Consider the following 17776-nt stretch of genomic DNA (forward strand, 5'->3'; position numbering starts at 1 on the left):
CCCATGTCAAACGATCAACCACCGGCCATGTCAAACGATCAACCACTGGCCATGTCAAACGATCAACCACTGTCCATGTCAAACGATCAACCACTGCCCATGTCAAACGATCAACCACTGCCCATGTCAAACGATCAACCACTGTCCATGTCAAACGATCACCCACTGGCCATGTCAAACGATCAACCACTGCCCATGTCAAACGATCAACCACTGCCCATGTCAAACGATCAACCACTGCCCATGTCAAACGATCAACCACCGGCCATGTCAAACGATCAACCACCGGCCATGTCAAAGTTATGCTTTGAGGATATGTTAGAAGGCAAAAGAGGCAGAAGAAAGCTAAGGAAAAGGTGGAGAGACACTGTTTTTTGATTGAACATCTCTCAACAGTTAGGCGTCCATCAATCAACTTGCCTTGGATCGGAAGAAATGATGAGAAAAACGTCACATGGGTTTGCAATCAATACCAAGCAGAAAATGCAACTCATGATGATTACATAAAACATGTACTTTCACGATTTCACGATCCAGTGAGAGGCCATCATTTTTGGGGGAAATGTAACACGATAGATTGCAGTTACCTCCCCTTTTGCTATAAGACCTATTCTTCTTATAATTTTAAGTATAACTTGCAATTTTTTTCGGAAACTATTTTAATAATTAATTATCGGCAGATATGCAGTTTAGGTTCTACACAAAACCTAACCTTTGCCAATTTTTTTTTACTTTATCATTTTTCGTTATTTATGTATTTTTTCATTTTTTTTTTTTTTTTCTAATTCGACATGAATGACAATTAAGTAAATACAACTGGTTTTTCAATTGAAATTCAATGTTTCGATTTTCGTTCTTAATCTGAAGAAGCTACATCTAATCTCGACAAACGGGAGTCTAATGCTTTCAAATCAGACCCTGGAACAGGTTAATATGGTTTTAATTTAAGAAAGAGTTACTTCCCTTTAATTCGTTTGCAAATTAGAGTTATTTCCCTTTGTATTTATATGCTTCTTAGGAGAAAAAACGAGGGCAGATTTAAGCATGGCCACCGTAGCTGAAAGAAGAATCGGAGCTGTTATCGGTGGTTTGGTCGCCGATGCGGCTGGTAAGTTTTTTGGGTTTTTTTTTTAATGTCACAATTTCTATTGTTGATGAATATATTTTAATTTTTTTATATTAATTAAGCATTATAGAAAATCGATTTTGCGTTCTAACTTCTTATTCCTAGTGTGTGTCTGTTTTGTTTTGTTTTGTTTTTTTTTAACTTTGTGAAGCTTTATTTTCCTGTTTACTGACATAATTTGACGGGGGGGGGATTATATACTTATTTACAAATATAAATTTCGACGTTGGCAAATGCAATAAACAGGAGAAACCCAGTGGGTGAAGGCACAGAATAGTTAACAAAGCAACAAAATAATGCTATTATTTAGAAATCCATTCTTAATATGTGGAGGAGGACGGGACTTTGTTAATTATTCTGCACCTTCACCAACTAAGTAAATAAGCAATAAAAATTTACCTTTTTAAGTTTCGTAGATTGTAAATGAACTTTTACCGGTTTCATTATACTCACGTTGAATACATCTTTTCTGGTGTGAATGAAATGTGGAAAAAAAGACTTTGTAGCTTAATTGATATAAGGGTACTTATGCGGAGAAGGGACTGTGATATATATATATATATATATATATATATATATATATATATATATATATATAATATTTTCAAGTAAAATTCAAGTTTTAAGGTATCTTTTGTTTATTAAATTGTAAGATGGAAGTACAGAATAATTACAAAACTCTACTCTCCCAATGTTAAGAATGGCTTTCTAAATGTTCTTTCAGCATAATATTTTCTCTGCATAAGTATCGCCATAAATATAGCCATAAGTATATTTGATGCAGATTACAGACCACACTTTTTTTTTTTTTTTTTTTAGGATTTGCAAGTTAAATTCAGGGTGCTAGGTCTGCGCTATTTTTCAAATCGTATTTCCAAGTTTAATTAAAGTTTTATGATATTGTTTTTTTTTTATTCAATTGTAAGGTTAAAGTAAAACACCCTCCCATGCCCCATGTTAAGAATGGCTTTTTAAATAATAACGTTATTTTTTCAGCACGGATCAATAAGTCCACTAGTACCAAATTCAGTTTTTACGGCATCTTTCGTTTATTGAGTTGTTAGGTGAAAGTACTGAATAGTTTTTTTTTTGTTTTGCTTTTTTTCCTTTTTTTTCTTCAAGCCCTCTTCCCCATGTTAAGAATGAGTTTCTAAATAACGTTATTACAATGTTTAAAAATCAAATTGATAGATTTGCGAAATGAAAAAGAAAAAAAAACTTATTTTCATGAAATAGTTTTAATTAAAAAAAACTCAGGACGGAAATAATTTAATTTTTTCCCCCCGTTTTGTCATTTTTTTTTTTTTTTTTAATTTCTTTTATTCACCTCAAACAAGGCACATTGCCACTGAGATGTAATGAGCTACTGTGAATTAAGGGCCATACATACAAGGGGCATCCTCAGTGGAAAGTTGTGTAACAAGATGTTTGTTCACATTACATTTGAATTTGTGCATGTGGTTACAGCCAGGGAAACTGGAGGCAGGGTAGGAATTCCACTGACTAGCGCTTCAAAGAAAGAAGCTATAAAAGTAGAAAGTGTTTGGCATATGAGGACCTCTACAGTGAAGGGGTGGGATTTTGCTGATTGTCAGGTCGGTTACGAATGCAGCAAGTTTACAGATGCATATTCCATTATAGCATTGGGATGGGCAGCTTTTGTGAAAGTGGAGAATATCATGAGAAGCTGAAAAGCAAATATGTCAATCAAAGGAAAGATCTTCAATGAGTATCTACTACCTGTGATGATCTACAGTAGTGAAACATAGGCCCTGACAACTCGCCAAAGTGAAATCTTGGCAGTAGCATAAAGGAAGATGGAGAGGATAATGTTAGGCATAAGTCTACAAGACAGAAAGACAAACATCTGGATCCGCCAACAAACAAGAGTTATTGACATCAATACTGCCATCGAAACATCCAAACACAGATGGGCAGGGCACATAGCCAGACAACATGACAACAGATGGTCCATCAGAACAACGGAATGAACACCTTGTGAACATAAGATGTCAAAAGGTAGACCAAGAACGAGATGGAGGGATGACCTGATACAACACATGGGTCCCACATGGCAGCAGATAGCTCGGGACAGAATTGGATGGCTAAAGTCCAGGGAGGGATTCCTCATTGATTGATTCCATTAAAGTACTTGTATAACAAACACAAGAATGCAACACTGTGGCGATGGGACAGGGGTTGGAGGTTGGTAGACAGTGAAACACCTATTAGAGGATCTAAGAGGGAGGGGCTAGTGGTTGGTGCACCAGCACAAAGAAGGCTTCCTTCAGTCTTGACAGACTATGAATACCCACAGTAAGGGTGCCTACACGTGAAATGTTTGCAGCAAGAGTTGCACAATCTCCAACCACACTTCTCCTGATTCGACATTGTTGAATACCTGTGGCAAGTGGAGGTTCAGGACGACTGGAAACAATACTGAGATAAGCGGAAAGCACATACAGCGCCTAGAATCCACCATCACAGATGATGCAACAACCCTCCATGCATAGGTGAATGATAGCTTTGTAGAGAATAAGGATATTGGTACATGTATGAAGATTTCTTGTACAATAGAGGGAACCCACCATCCTTGCAGCCTTGTTAATGTCTATGTAATTGTTTCAATTCATTATACCTGTGAATTTTAGACTGAAGAGATTGAATGATGGACTCTCGGGTAGAATGCTATCGGCCATGGCAATCAGTGATTGGAAACGTTTCTTATAATTGTTAAAGGAAAGGAGCTTTATCTTAGTAGCATTAAATGTTATCATCCATTTATGCCCCCATTTCACTTCAGACTGAAGGTCAATTACTCAGGATTCGGCCATTGTTTTTGATATGTGTGTCTTTTGCACGTATGTTGAGAATAGAGCACGATTTAATCAGCCATCTTTGACACAATTGCATAAAAGTGGTCATTTATGGAAATCAGGAAAAATAAATGTCGAAGGATTCACCCCTCTTGTGGTACACCTATAAAATAAAAAATTTCTACCGGAACAATAGCAGAAATGAAGCAAGCGGACAACAGGAGACATAGCGTTTTGAAAGAAACAGCTCACTTTGAAGGCTAGTAATTGTGTTGTCCAGCTGTTTTCACTTGTAAAGTATTCCATTTCTGCTTTCAGTTAATGTCGGGTCATCAGGAGAGAATACAGTTCGTTTCAGGGCCTTCCTCTTCTTAGTTAATTCACTTATAGACTTTTTACCAATCTTGTCCAAAGATGACCGCTAGAATATCCACATTAGAACAGGCTTGCCTAAATCCATGATGTTGGTCACAAAAAAGTTTTATAATTCAAAATCAACGTTTATAATGGGAGATGACTGTGGTCAACTGGTTAACGACACAGACTGACAGATTTGGTGTTCCTTGTTCGAATCCAGTTCATTCCACAAAATTACTTTCACAAATTATGTAACACTATTTGTTTTGTTCAATATCACATGTAACGCAGCCATTACGCTTGGACCATGTTCGTTACAGTTCTAGCTTTCTCAGACCCCCATGCCACCCAACACCATTGAAAAAGAACAAAAATAAATAAATGCGACTCGGGTTTTCTTTTTCGTCCCCCGATTTATCGGAGAGGGGCCTATGTTTTCAGTGCCATCTGTGTGTCGCTTAGTCCGGACGATTTCCAGATAACCGTCCATTAGTTTTGCCTGAAATTTTACCACAAATTGTATTTCATGAAATAGATGTGCACAGTTAAATAATTTTTTTGTGGAAATTCCTGTTGCGTTCCTAGGGGCTCAAAAGGCAACGTTGGCCCTTCACACTTCTCACATTCATAATTTCTTTACTATTTTTTATGGCGTCATCTTACATGCGGCATCGAAAGGGGACTACGCACGCGCTGCTTGATTTTTTTATTTTTTTTTTAACATGAGCATTTGTTACCGTTACTCTTTCATCTAGACACTACTTAAAATGTGTCTCACTGCCACATGTCCATCTAGTCTGGTTTTCATTTCTCCTTCCTCCAACTGCGTTTTTGTATAGTGAGGTTTCATATTAAAGAGCTATGACGGGAAATTCATATTGAGACAATACATATAACGGATATAACAATGGCATGTATAACAGAATACAAAGATGATGATGAGGGAGAGAAGACGTATACAGTTCTGGGATGCTTGGGACTTCATATATATATTCTGACTGGAGTTCTTACACAGAGGAGGGGAGATGCATAATCCCCAAAGGGTTACACAACGTTCATTATAGATAATAATAACAATTACCTTTTCTGTTGTAACTGAATGACGACACGAGACAACACGTACAAAACATGGTGATGACGTCTTTATTTATCGGATCGACTGGTCGAATGACGTCAGGAATTCACTTGTATCTACATGGTTAATCTTCTACCCTTTCGCCTCTAAGGGATTAACTGACCACTGACTGCCAACTGACTGACTCTCAACTCTCTCTCTAACCGACTAACCCTAACTGACTGACGAACCCATAGAACTATATGGAGAATTGTCCTTTGTCTATGACGTCAGAAGTGTGTTTTTCAAACGTGACTAATTTCACGTGATTATGCATGTGTTTGTCCAAAACACACTTCTGCAAACAAAAGAATCCTCTCCTAACATTATTTTTTAACCTAACCTATTTTTTAACAATATAGTTTTAATTTTCATTGTTCATTCTTTTACTGGCATATTTAATATTCAGATTTCTAAAAGAATTAACAATAGCCTTAATTTCTAACATTCCATTTCTTAACTTTGCCTACAGGGTTCGATTCTAGGCTTATCCCAATCTCGTTTCCACTTATTTAATATTCTTCTTATTTACATGGAAAAGGGACAGCCTTTCCCTGTAACATGTCAGCCACAGCCGGCCCATTCTCGTCCTCAACTTTTCATGTCCATTTTCTTTGACGCGCACTTTTTTTCTCCCGACCACGTGGTGCATTCTTTTCTCCTTTTTCTTCTTGCGCACACTTCTTAATTTGCATATGCACGTTTTTCAGCCGCTGCTGCTGCTGCTGCTAATCTGCTGATATTTTCCCACATGCACTTCTTTGTTTTATCATTATTTTCATGGCAAGTGCTCATCTGAGCTCCAATCTCTTGTTCCCCCCCCTCGCCAATCTTTCACGAAAAACACCTGTCTAGCTGAAGCCACTGTCAATAATTTTCCCCACTCTTTATCTGTGCCAAAATCAAAACATAGATTCCATAAACAAAGCTTCTTTCTTAGAAGTGCACGCCTGTGGAACTCTCTTCCGTCTGCCTATTTCCCACCTGACTACAACTTGAATGTCTTCAAGTCCAACATAAACAAATTCCTGATAAACCGCCCCCTTAAGTAAGACACTTTATCAAATCACCAATACTAACGATTACTATGACACTATCTCATTGATTACTGTACACGCAATAACCCTCATCCCCGAGTGGATTCCGGGCCTTGATAAGTGGTGACCTCCATGCAAAAAAAAAAAATAATGCACTATGTTGCACACGTACATTTTTTGACAAATGACATTCAGACATTTTTTTTATCCATGGAAGTAGATTGTTCTCATTCCGTCAGCCATAAACGGATAGAAAAAAATTGTTATTCTTAGTTAGTATTCTGCAGTACGGATTGAACCTTTAACCTCCAGAAAACGTTATGGATATACGGCCTAATGGTTATAGGCGTTGGTTTACAATAAGCCCTCAGTAAATCTTCTGGTAGTTGGTCCAATCCTTACTATCGACGATAATAGCTAAAAACAATTGTATACTAATTTATTAAAACTTTGGTAAAATCGCAGTTTAGTTTCCTGATAATTATGCGATTAAAATTGTGTACAAGCGATAAATATTATTTTGTTTTAGTTAAACAGGTGCTCGTTCAAAGAGAAGCAACAGATTGATTTTTTTTTTTTTTAATGTCCTTTGTGGGGAAAATAGAAACGGACATGCACACGACCTACCTGTGAAGCGCCCACGTGTCTGCCTGTCATGCGCGTTGGACAGGGAAAAGAAAAAGCAAGATGGCGTCTGTGATATTTAACAGAAACGGTCTCATGTGATCTCACGAGATTCACGTAGGTGAATGTAATATAAAGCAGGTCGCTTAGAGGTGTGGGGAGAGAGCTTTCGCTGTTCAGATGTTAAACAGGTGACGTTACAAGACAGACGGTTACTCAGTGCATTGGGATGAGTAAAGGAGATTACTTTTCATGTTGAAAATAGTAATATATCCAAAAATTACGAAAATTCAGCGAGTAGAACAACTATTATTGTGTTTTTAATAAAAGAAGTCTATCAATATCGGCTAACAGTATGGCCGATGTTACGAAAATAAGCGATCTGCGTTATGTCCTTTATTCCTGTAATCTTCACGATCACGGTCTTTGCATCTAAAAATAATGCAGTTTTCCCCAATTTTCCATACATAAGCTTTACGCCAGAAGTCAGATATTTTCTGGAGCGGCAGTATAATCTAACTATTTTCTGCAGCAAATGTTAGCAACAAATTAAATAAGTCTTCCATTCGGTATTCACACTACTGGTCTCATTCTGAGTGCTATTTTCACGTTTTAGTAGATATAACCCATGGTGCTGTGGATAGAATACTTGGTAAAATTCAGTTGTAAAAGTGACCCTCTTCTGGGGGTTGAAGGTTCGATCCTCAGTGTGGCTGACACCCAAAATACAATTGCGAATTACTTTGGAGTTTTACCCGGTAATAGGTGACAGAACAAGAACATACTACACCCGTGGATTAAATAAAGAGTTCCGTTCGAAATTCTGTGCAGATTCCCGAGTTTAACAGAAAGATTTTCGAGGATATTAAATGTTTCTTTTTACACTTTTATTCGATTTTTATTTTCCTCATAAAACTTAATTGTTAAATAAAGACAATATATATATATATATATATATATATATATATATATATATATATATATATATATATTATTATTTATTTCAAAGTCATAAAAGTTAATCTCGATTTTCATTCACTGACAAATTAATTTCATTTGGTAGTGAGAAGCAAATGAACTTGCGTCATGTTTATATCGCTTTGTTGAAAATGCAAATAAAATATATCGGTTTATTTGTTGGCACTGTTTTACTGTAGCATTAAGGAAAAAACACGCACCTCATAAAACTAAATCTCTATAAGTCTCCATTATTTATTTATTTTTTTTTTGTACTAGTTCACTTATTGATCCGTGCTGAAATGATATTATTCAAAAAGCCATTCTTAACATGGGGAGGGGAGGGTGTTTTGTACCTATTCTGTACTTTAACCTTAGCGCGGATCAGTAAGTGCATTAGCACCTTTTTTTTTATTATTATTTATTTTAACATCTTATCCAAGCTGGGGATGGCGTATCCTGCCGGATGTTAGACATTCACCCACCATCACATGCATCCCAACCGAGAGATCTTTTTAAGGTTTTAACTGTCCCTTTAAGAGCAATTGCTTATATCTTCCTTGCACTTGGTTCACCGGGTATATTTTATAGGTAGTTTTTTTTTTTCTTTTTCATGAATCCGTTTGTTCCTATAATTAGTGAAATGATGGAGATCTTCCTAAGATTCCAATTTCTTTACATATCATACATAAGACCTTGGTATTTCGTTATCTTTTCCCCTCTCGGCTCTGTTTACCCCAGCATCATTGGAGACACGAACTTCTACTAAGGTTGCTTCTTTCTCCTTTTTGTTCCAGATCACTATGTCAGGTTTAATTGCATCGCTTTCTAGGTACATAGCTGCAGGAATTGCATAGTCATAGTGAATGGTGCATGACTTATTTCCAACTGTTTTTTTCTGGTAAATGTTCCCAGGACTTGCTGCCGCAGTCGATATTAAACTTTTTTACAGATGGTCCAGTGGAGATATTTACACGCTGCATTGTGTCGCATTCTGTAGCAGAACCTTATAGTTGGATGTCGGGTGGCTCTCAACCTGCACTTGTTTATCGCTGTTTAGACCGCTCATTTTCTTTGGTCATTAAGTCTTGATCTTGGGTAGCCATCTTGTTTTGGTATGTATTTAGACAAATGAATTTTCTATATTCGATTGTTTAGAGAAAATATTTTACAGCTATAGTTTCAGGCCTTACCACCATTATCACTGCTGGCAAATGTGTGTGTACTGTGCTTCAAGTATTTATGATTTTACAAATTTCCAAAGAATTTTCTTTTTAAAATATATACTAGTGATAGGACAATTCCAATATAATCACCGATTCCGTACTAAATTCCTGATTCCGAGTCTTTGTTAATCTCTAAATATTTAACTATAAAAGTGTTATTTAACCCGATTACCGTAAAAACACATCCTAAATGTGCCTATATTTTCTCAAACATAAAAACACACTTGTGAGGGGGTAATCGAGAGATTTTAGTCTCACTGGAAGTTTAAAATCAGTATATATTTATTTTATTATTACTACGAGCAGTGGACGATGTTTCTTAAACCAAAATCAAATAAAAAAGATAATTTAAGGAATTAGTTTTGTCATCGGGAAATAGGCTCAGATTTTTCCAATTCCGATATCCCAAAAAGCTCCGATTTTTTTTCCGATTCCCGATTCTGGTTCTGATTAATCGTCCCAAGCTGTTACTTGTGTATATGAAAATAAAAGAATAAAATTATAAATTCGTAAAAGCAGGCATTTATTTATTTAAACTTCCCTGTTTAAAATAATTGTATGTATATTAAATATTTCATTTACATAAGTGAATCTAACCTGCCCTTTTTTCTCATCGCCGAGATCACTCATGTCCAATACGAACATGTGATTCCTACCTCATATAAGAGCCGACCTTCTTCAGGTGTATCTTGCCAAACTCGGGAATTTACAACTGAATTTTACCAAGTACTTTATCTGTTATATCACGGGTTCTTGTGCAAGGTTGAATAATAAATCCTAAGCATGGATGACAATTAAAATACAATTCTAGTGCTACCAGATCAGGCTGTCTGAAGATATTGGTTTCCTGAGACGAAATACACCTAACATTGATGTTTTTTTGTTTTCCTACTTCCTTTTGTAAAACTTAATTATGTTCTGCAAAACCAAAAACAACAACCCACATTTTCCTCCTTTTCCTTCTTCTCGTTTCCCTTATCTCCCCCACTTTCTGACTGGTTTCCTAACTTAAAATGTACCAAACATTTGTATTGTAATCCTTTTCCTTCTCCTATTGCAAAACTTATTCATGTTTTGCAAGCCAGAGAACAAAAACGATAAAATCCACTATAAAACAACCAAACCAAACACTATAAACGAGCAATTGAAAATACAAAGAGCTTGACGAATAAAAACCTTCTAGAAAATAACTGGATGCAACATGAATACTATTTTTAAAATAACTGGAGTTGGCATTAAATCACATCCTTACATCATTCGTAGACATTTATACTGATGACACTACCATCTATAGTAACACATCAAAGACCATAAACCACCAAATTCTTTCTGATTCTCTCTCCTCTGATCTTGAGCATGTGGTACAATGGGGAAAGAGGTGGCTGGTTACTTTTAATGCATCTAAAACCAAGCTTCTATCTTTACATCATCAATGTTCTGATCCTCATCTGGCATCAATTGAAATGAATAGCTCTCGTCTTGAGGAGGCCTCATGTTTTGACAATAACTGGATTCAGCCTCTGTCCCATCGACAAAATGTTGCATTCCTATGCCTGTTTTAGAAGGCCCTGTCGGTGGGGCATTAGAATACGCCGACTGCCCCTCTGCAGAGGGTACAAGTCCCTCAATGGGGGTCATGGATATGACCTTAAACTATATCCAGTGGTGAGGCCCCAGCTTGTGGGCTTTGGGGAGTGTGGAGCCACCCTTTAATTACCATTGCTCCCAGGTCCACTCTGACCCAACTATGGGTTAAATAGAAACCGACGTGAAAACAACAAATATATTCTATTGAAAAAATTTTTCTTCAAAATCTTTGGATCCGGCATTAAATAACCCGAAAAGGGTTGATATGCCGTAAAACAAAAACAACCAACCAACTGCCTGTTTTACAAGTATTTTAATGGTGGATGCTCTAATGAACTACAAGCCCTTGTACCCCCTTTGCCATAAATACCCCCGACAAACCTGACAATCAGCAAAATCCCACCCCTACACAATGGAGATCTCCAGATGCCAGAAAGTTTTCTACTCTAATAGTTTCTTCCCCAGAACTGCTAGATTTTGGAAGTCACTTCCAGGTTCCTGTTTCATGCAGAAATTCAAGTGCAATGTGAAGACATCTTGCTGCTAAACTCCCTACATAGTGCCCCTGTAATTATGCCCCAGATAGTAGCCCCCTACATCAGAGTGGTACTATGCCTTGTTTGGAGTGAAAATGTAATAAAAAGAATATATATTTAGTCTTTCATTTGATCAAGAAAAATATCTTACACAAGACTTATAAACATTTTTATCGGCAGATTAGCAGGGAACCTGGCGTTGCCCAGTTGTAAAATACAAAAACTACAAAAAAAATATGATTTAGGTGCCATCGGCTAGAATTGAAATCAAAACACTCAGCGCTTCAGCCTTAGACGTTACTGTTTGAGCTATTCTCAGATGGATAAGAAATAGTTAAAAATAAAACCAAATTGAACATGTAAATGTATATTTGCGTATGCGTACAAGAGCAATTTAAGACGACTTACACCTGCCAAGTTCCAAATTTTTTTCCAATTTTGGCATCTTAGCAACTGTTGTTATAGTCTAAGAACGGTCCACAAAAAATGCAATCATTTGACCTGCAGTGTGTTGCTCTGTGATCTTGCGTCTCAAATAAGATGCTTTTGAGAAAATGGAGAAGGGCAGACACACGCAAAATATGCTTACAATATATTTTCATTCATGCAGATTTCATATATATTATTACAGAACAAATTCTCTATTGAATATTTTATATATATATATATATATATATATATATATATATATAGTGCTGATTTCAAAAGACTTGGGTGTCATCATCTAGACTCAAAACCAAAACATTTAGCACTCCAGCCACGTTCCCTACCATTTGAGCTGACTCGACAGATAAATAAGAAAATTTTTAATTAAACCACTGGTTTAAATTTGCGCATGCATAAAACCACTAAAAATATGTCTGCAAGTTGAAAGGAACATTAAAAAAAACTGCCACAAACTTTACCATTTTTTTTCCTTTCGAGATTGGGTTCTTTTTGGACCCCCAACAAAAGGAGGGTGAACCTGTAAATTCACCCTTGCCCATTCATCCGTTCGTCTGTCCGCACTTTTCTTAATGACTACGCCTTGGAATCTTTTGAAATTTTGCACAAACATTAAACATGATATGAGTAAAAATAACAGAACGGATTTTCCAGGAAAACTCTGGTTGTCCCCCACCCCTCAGGGGTGTCTTCTAGGTTAAAATGGCTAAAATTGACACTTTTGTGCCTTATTAAAAAAATTGATGCCTTGGATTTTTATAAAACTTTGAAAAGTTGTAAATAACTGATTTCTATATAATTTTGTTTTTCTATACTTTGCGATAACCCTTGGGTGTGCCTCAAGGGCTCTTTTAGGATAAATAAAAGTACTCCATTTTTGGGATTATTTTACCACATTTGTCCAAAATTTTCTGTGTATGTTTATTTAGCAGTTTTGCATGGTGCTGAACTCAAATTTAAATATATTAAGGCCTTGGGGACTTTTGGAGCTAAATGAGAGGGGGCGGCAAATGATGGACTTAGTCATTTTTTTTTTGTATGGTGCAGAGCTCAAATTTACATATGTTTAGGCTTAAAACTGCACCGTTTGTTCATTTTCACCAGGATTTGACATCCCCCTGGAGGCTTTTGGGGCTAAATGGGGGAGGGGCAAATGTTGAACTCACGGGGGACCATGTATGCTTCACTTATTTTTCTTCAAATTGTTTGAAGTGTCGTACAACACTATCTCTTATCAGATGGAAAAATCCGACAAATGATAGAAAAATTATTTTTTTTATCTATTTATTAAATTTTTTTTCGTTTTTTCTTTATATGAACATTGAAGTATTCATATTATTTGGATTCACTGAACTACTGTTCCCATCTTGGTTGTTTTTTTCCACAACGTTTCGGTCGATGTAATCCCCGACCTTTTTTCAGTGTATCTTTTCGAACCCTGGGAATGTTTCTGTCGAACTTGGGAAAATTTGAACAGAATTTCAAACAGAACTGTTTATGTACTTTATGGGGGTAGCATATTCTTGTTCCATCAGCCATGACTGGATAGAGGTCTTAAGTAATTCGCAATTGTATTTTTCGGTCGCCTACAATAAGAATTGAACTTTCAACCTTCAGGAGAATATCACCTTTTCAATTGATTTTTCCAAGTACTCTAACCACTGTGCCACGGCTGCAGACCAGAGTTCGACAGAAACATTCCAGTTCGACAAGATACACTTGAAGAAGGTCGGAGGTTACATCGACTGAAATGTTGTAAAAATGATACTCAAGATGAGAACAGTGGTCCAGAGAATTCGAATAACACGAATAGCCATTCATCATCTCAAAAATTTAGAAAAGACGAAAGTAGATTTTATTTTTATTCTTCATTTCTAGGGCTATGACAACAGCATATTCTTTTCATTGTTTTGACTCTCGAGTGTGTATCCGTTAATATCTCATATGCTTTTATATAGAGTGATGTGGTTCGCAGTTGATTAACTGTGTCGGATATATACTCGAGAGTCAAAACAATGAAACAGACTTATTCATTTCAAAGTCACAAAAGTTAACCTCGATTTTCGAGCACTGACAAATTAGCTTCATTCAAACAAAATGCATCATATATGCTTTGTCAAAAATGCAAATAAAATATATGGGTTTATTTGTTGGCACTGCTTTACTGTAGCACCTCATAAAACTAAATCTCTAAAAGTTTACATTTTTTTTTTCTTAATCATCTTATCCAAGCTGGGGATGGGGCATCCTGCCGGATGCCAGACATTCACCCACCATCTCATACATTCCAACCGAGAGATCTTTTTAAGGTTCTAACTGTCCCTTTAAGAGCAATTGTTTATATCTCTCCTGCACTTGGTTCACCGGGTATATATTTTATAGGTAGTTTTTTTTTTTTTTTTTAATTCTTTTTCATGAATCTGTTTGTTCCTATAATTAGTGAAATGATGGAGATCTTCCTAAGATTCCAATTTCTTTTTCATGTCATACATAAGACCTTGGTATTTCTTTATCTTTTTCCCTCTTGGCTCTGTTTAACCAAACATCGTCGGGGACACTAACTTCTACCAAGGTTGCTTCTTTCTCCTTCTTATTCCAGATCACTGTTAGATTTAATAGTTCCATTTTTCAGGTGCATAGCTCTAGGAATTGCATAGTCATAGTGAATGGTGTATGCTTTGTTTTAAATGCAAATAAAATATATGGGTTTATTTGTTGGCACTGCGTTATCGTAACATTAGAAAAAACATGCACCTCATAAAACTTAAAACTCTAGAAGTTTCCATTAGATTAATATCCAAATTGCACAACGATCACCTGATTTTGGTAGGCATATGATTTCTACCTTACATAAAAGCCCCTATTGAAGTCGAAGAAAATTTGCATGAAAGAATTATGAAATCGATGTAGTCGAAACACCTGACACTCCCTGAGAATGGATTACTCTGCCTATAAAAGCAAGCGGTAACCAACGGGAGAGAGTAAGCTAATCTTGATACATTCAAGTGTCAATCTCTTATTTGTTACAGTGTACCGTTGTACAATAAACTTGTTATAACTAGAGCTCGGACAACAGCATATTCTTTTCATTGTTTTCACTCTCGAGTGTTTATCCAATGATATCTTTAATGCACACTAGATAAATCCTTGTCCTGGAATTCAGTAAGACCAAGAGACCAAAACAAAAGATATACTACAACATATAAAAATGTTAATTAGGGAGAGGAAAATTATGGTCTCAATTTCTTTACTAACTCAGTGCTTAAGAGATAAATAAGTTTAATGAAACATTCGAATATCTATGCATCTCATATAGAGTTTAAGTGTTAGCCACAGGAACGAGCACCTTGATTTCTGAAAACCTACATTAAAGGAAAATAAAATATAGAAATCCTTTCGCAAATAAATATTTCCCTTCCATCCCGTATAACGAGTAGCTCCTCACATAAGTGATAAAAAAAAAACAAGTGTCGAACGAAACTATTTTAACTGTTTATAGAAAGAGAGAAATCTAATTTATAAAACTCACTATGTCTGTCTGTCTGTCTCCATATTTTCAAATTCTATCTTTTCCGAAACTAAAAGTGGCACAGCGGCTCTAGGGGCCCTTAAATGATTGGATTTTTTCTTATGGACCGTACTTTTATGGGTCTATGTATCTCTTACAGAGTTCAAATTTTAGCCCAGGTTGTGGACCCTTAGATTTCTGAGAATTTCAATTGAAGTTAAATAATACAAAAATTCGACAAGACAAACAATTTTATGGGGATGTGCTGCCACCTAGACCATGTCATATCTGTAGATTTGGTCTCTAAATAAGCAAGCAGTTTCTTTGAGTGTCTAAGGTCTCTCTTTGTACAGGGATTTGTCAGAACAATCTAGCATGATAATACTTTTCCCTACAAGTAAACCCTGACCAAATATTCAAAATAAGGTATTTGCAACCCAAATACGATCTTCTCAGTATGGCTTTATTGAGGAACGGTGCACCTTCTCCAACTGATGTTACCTCAAGTAACAGCACGAAGCTGGATACTCCACCAGACTAGAGGAATTCTTATCCTGGAATCCAGTAAGACTAAGAGACCACAAGGGAGATGTCCTATTACATATTTAAATGGTCAAGTGCGGAAAGGAAAATAATGTTCACAGATTCCTTAGTAACTAAGTGATTGAGAGGCAAAGGAGAACTTTTCTTTTTTTTTTTTTACAAAGGAGTCATCACTTATGAAGGCCCAGAGGCCATTCGAGGATAAGGGTTAATGAGTGTACAGTAGTCAATGGGAAAATGTTTTAGTAATCGTTGGTAGTGGAAATTTGGTAAATTGGATTACTTAAGGGGATAGCTAATCAAGAACTTGTTCGCGTTGGACTTGAAGGCAACAGTATTGTAGTTAGTCGGAAAGCAGCAAAACGGAACAGATTTCCATAGGTGTGCAGTTTTAAGAAAGAAGCTTTGTTCATGAAATCTGTTTAGGTACACTTTTATCTGTACCTAAACCTAAACATAGATTCCATGAACAAAGCTTCTTTCTTAAAACTGCAAACTTATGGAAATTATTGATAGTGATTTTTTTCAGCTAGATGTGTGTTTTTTTTGTGAAAGTCAGGCCAGGCCAGATTGAAACTCAAACGAGTACTTGCCATAAAAATAATGATAAATTGAATATTCAAATATCTGTATCTTGTGTAGAGATCAAATGTTAGCCCCAGGACGGGGGTCCTTTGATTTCTGAGAACTTTGACCGAAATTGATACCTCCGTTCAGTCTCGAAAGACAAAGGATACGCCTTGTAGGGGTAGCTGTGCGTGTAATTATGTGGCAAGGATTGCACAATCCCCAAGCACACCTCTCCTGAATCGGCAGTGTTTGAGTCCAGTGGCAAGGAGAAGTCCAGGACGACTGGAAACAATGCCGAGATAAGCGGAGAGCACATACAGCACCTGGAAGTTCAAAATGGTCACCCATTTAGTACTGACCAGGTTCAACATTGCTTAACTTGGGTGATCTAGTGGGAACCAGTGTGTCAACGTGATTATGCCATATTTTCAGGCAGCCTGATCTAGTAGCACCTGTTGACTTTGGACATGTTGTTTTTATTTCAACCGAAATTAAATAAAACAAAAAAAAATTGACAGTCGGGGGAAACAGGGAGAGGATTCCAAAATCTAATAGTTCGATGGAGGAAACTTTCAAAATAGAAGGTTCTTCAGTATTGACGGACCTCTACAGTGCAGGTGTGGAATTTTGTTGCTTGTCGGTTAAGTTGAGGGTATTTACGTTTGGGGCGAAGGCCTCACTAAACTTCAACTGGAGTAAAATGAAATAATAAAAATAAAAAAAAAAGTTCCCCCCCCCACAAGCACCACCAAATATTGGCAAGTTTCCTGCCGCATCTGTGAACGAATATGCAAGAAAGAAGCTGGGCTGAAGAGTCACCTACGTGCACATGAACGCTCAGCATCAACGTGGAGAGTTGGCAACTTTCTGTCAAGAAGTGACAATCATTATGTTCTCTAATACATTACATGCTCTCTATATCTGGTTTTCTTTTCTGAACTATAGATATTCAGTTATTGCCATGTACTCCATTTAGCTCTCTAATAAATTTTTTTTTTTTTACAAAGGAGTCACCACTTATCAAGGCCCAGAGACCACTCGAGGATAAGGGTTAATGGGTATACATAAGTCAATATGATTATAGCGTAGTAAACATAAGTAGTGAAAATTTTGTAAATTGAATTACTTAGGGGGACGGTTCATCAAGAACTTGTTTACATTGGACTTGAAGACGATCAAATTGTTGTTAGCTTGAAAGCAGGCAAACGGAAGAGAGTTCCACAGGCGTGTAGTTCTAAGGAAGAAGCTTTGTTCATGAAATCTACATTTAGGTTTAGGCACAGATAAAGAGTGTGGGAAATTATTGATAGTGGTTTTGGGTAGACGAGTGT

General features: G+C 36.5%; 1 protein-coding gene across 2 annotated transcripts in view; it reads left to right on the top strand.

The window, feature by feature from the left end:
* Positions 1-956: 956 nt before the first annotated feature.
* LOC145252784 (crystallin J1A-like) overlaps positions 957-17776 on the top strand; it is a 624153-nt gene continuing 607333 nt past the window's right edge. For both annotated transcript variants that reach the window (XM_080112726.1, XM_080112727.1), the window contains exon 1: positions 957-1108. In XM_080112726.1, the coding sequence (XP_079968852.1) occupies positions 1045-1108 (64 nt within the window). In that variant the 5' untranslated portion in view covers positions 957-1044. The remainder of the gene's footprint in view (positions 1109-17776) is intronic.

The sequence above is a fragment of the Euprymna scolopes genome, chromosome 29 (genome assembly GCF_053919585.1).
Source record: "Euprymna scolopes isolate OS-2025 chromosome 29, ASM5391958v1, whole genome shotgun sequence".
Lineage (NCBI taxonomy): Eukaryota > Metazoa > Mollusca > Cephalopoda > Sepiida > Sepiolidae > Euprymna > Euprymna scolopes.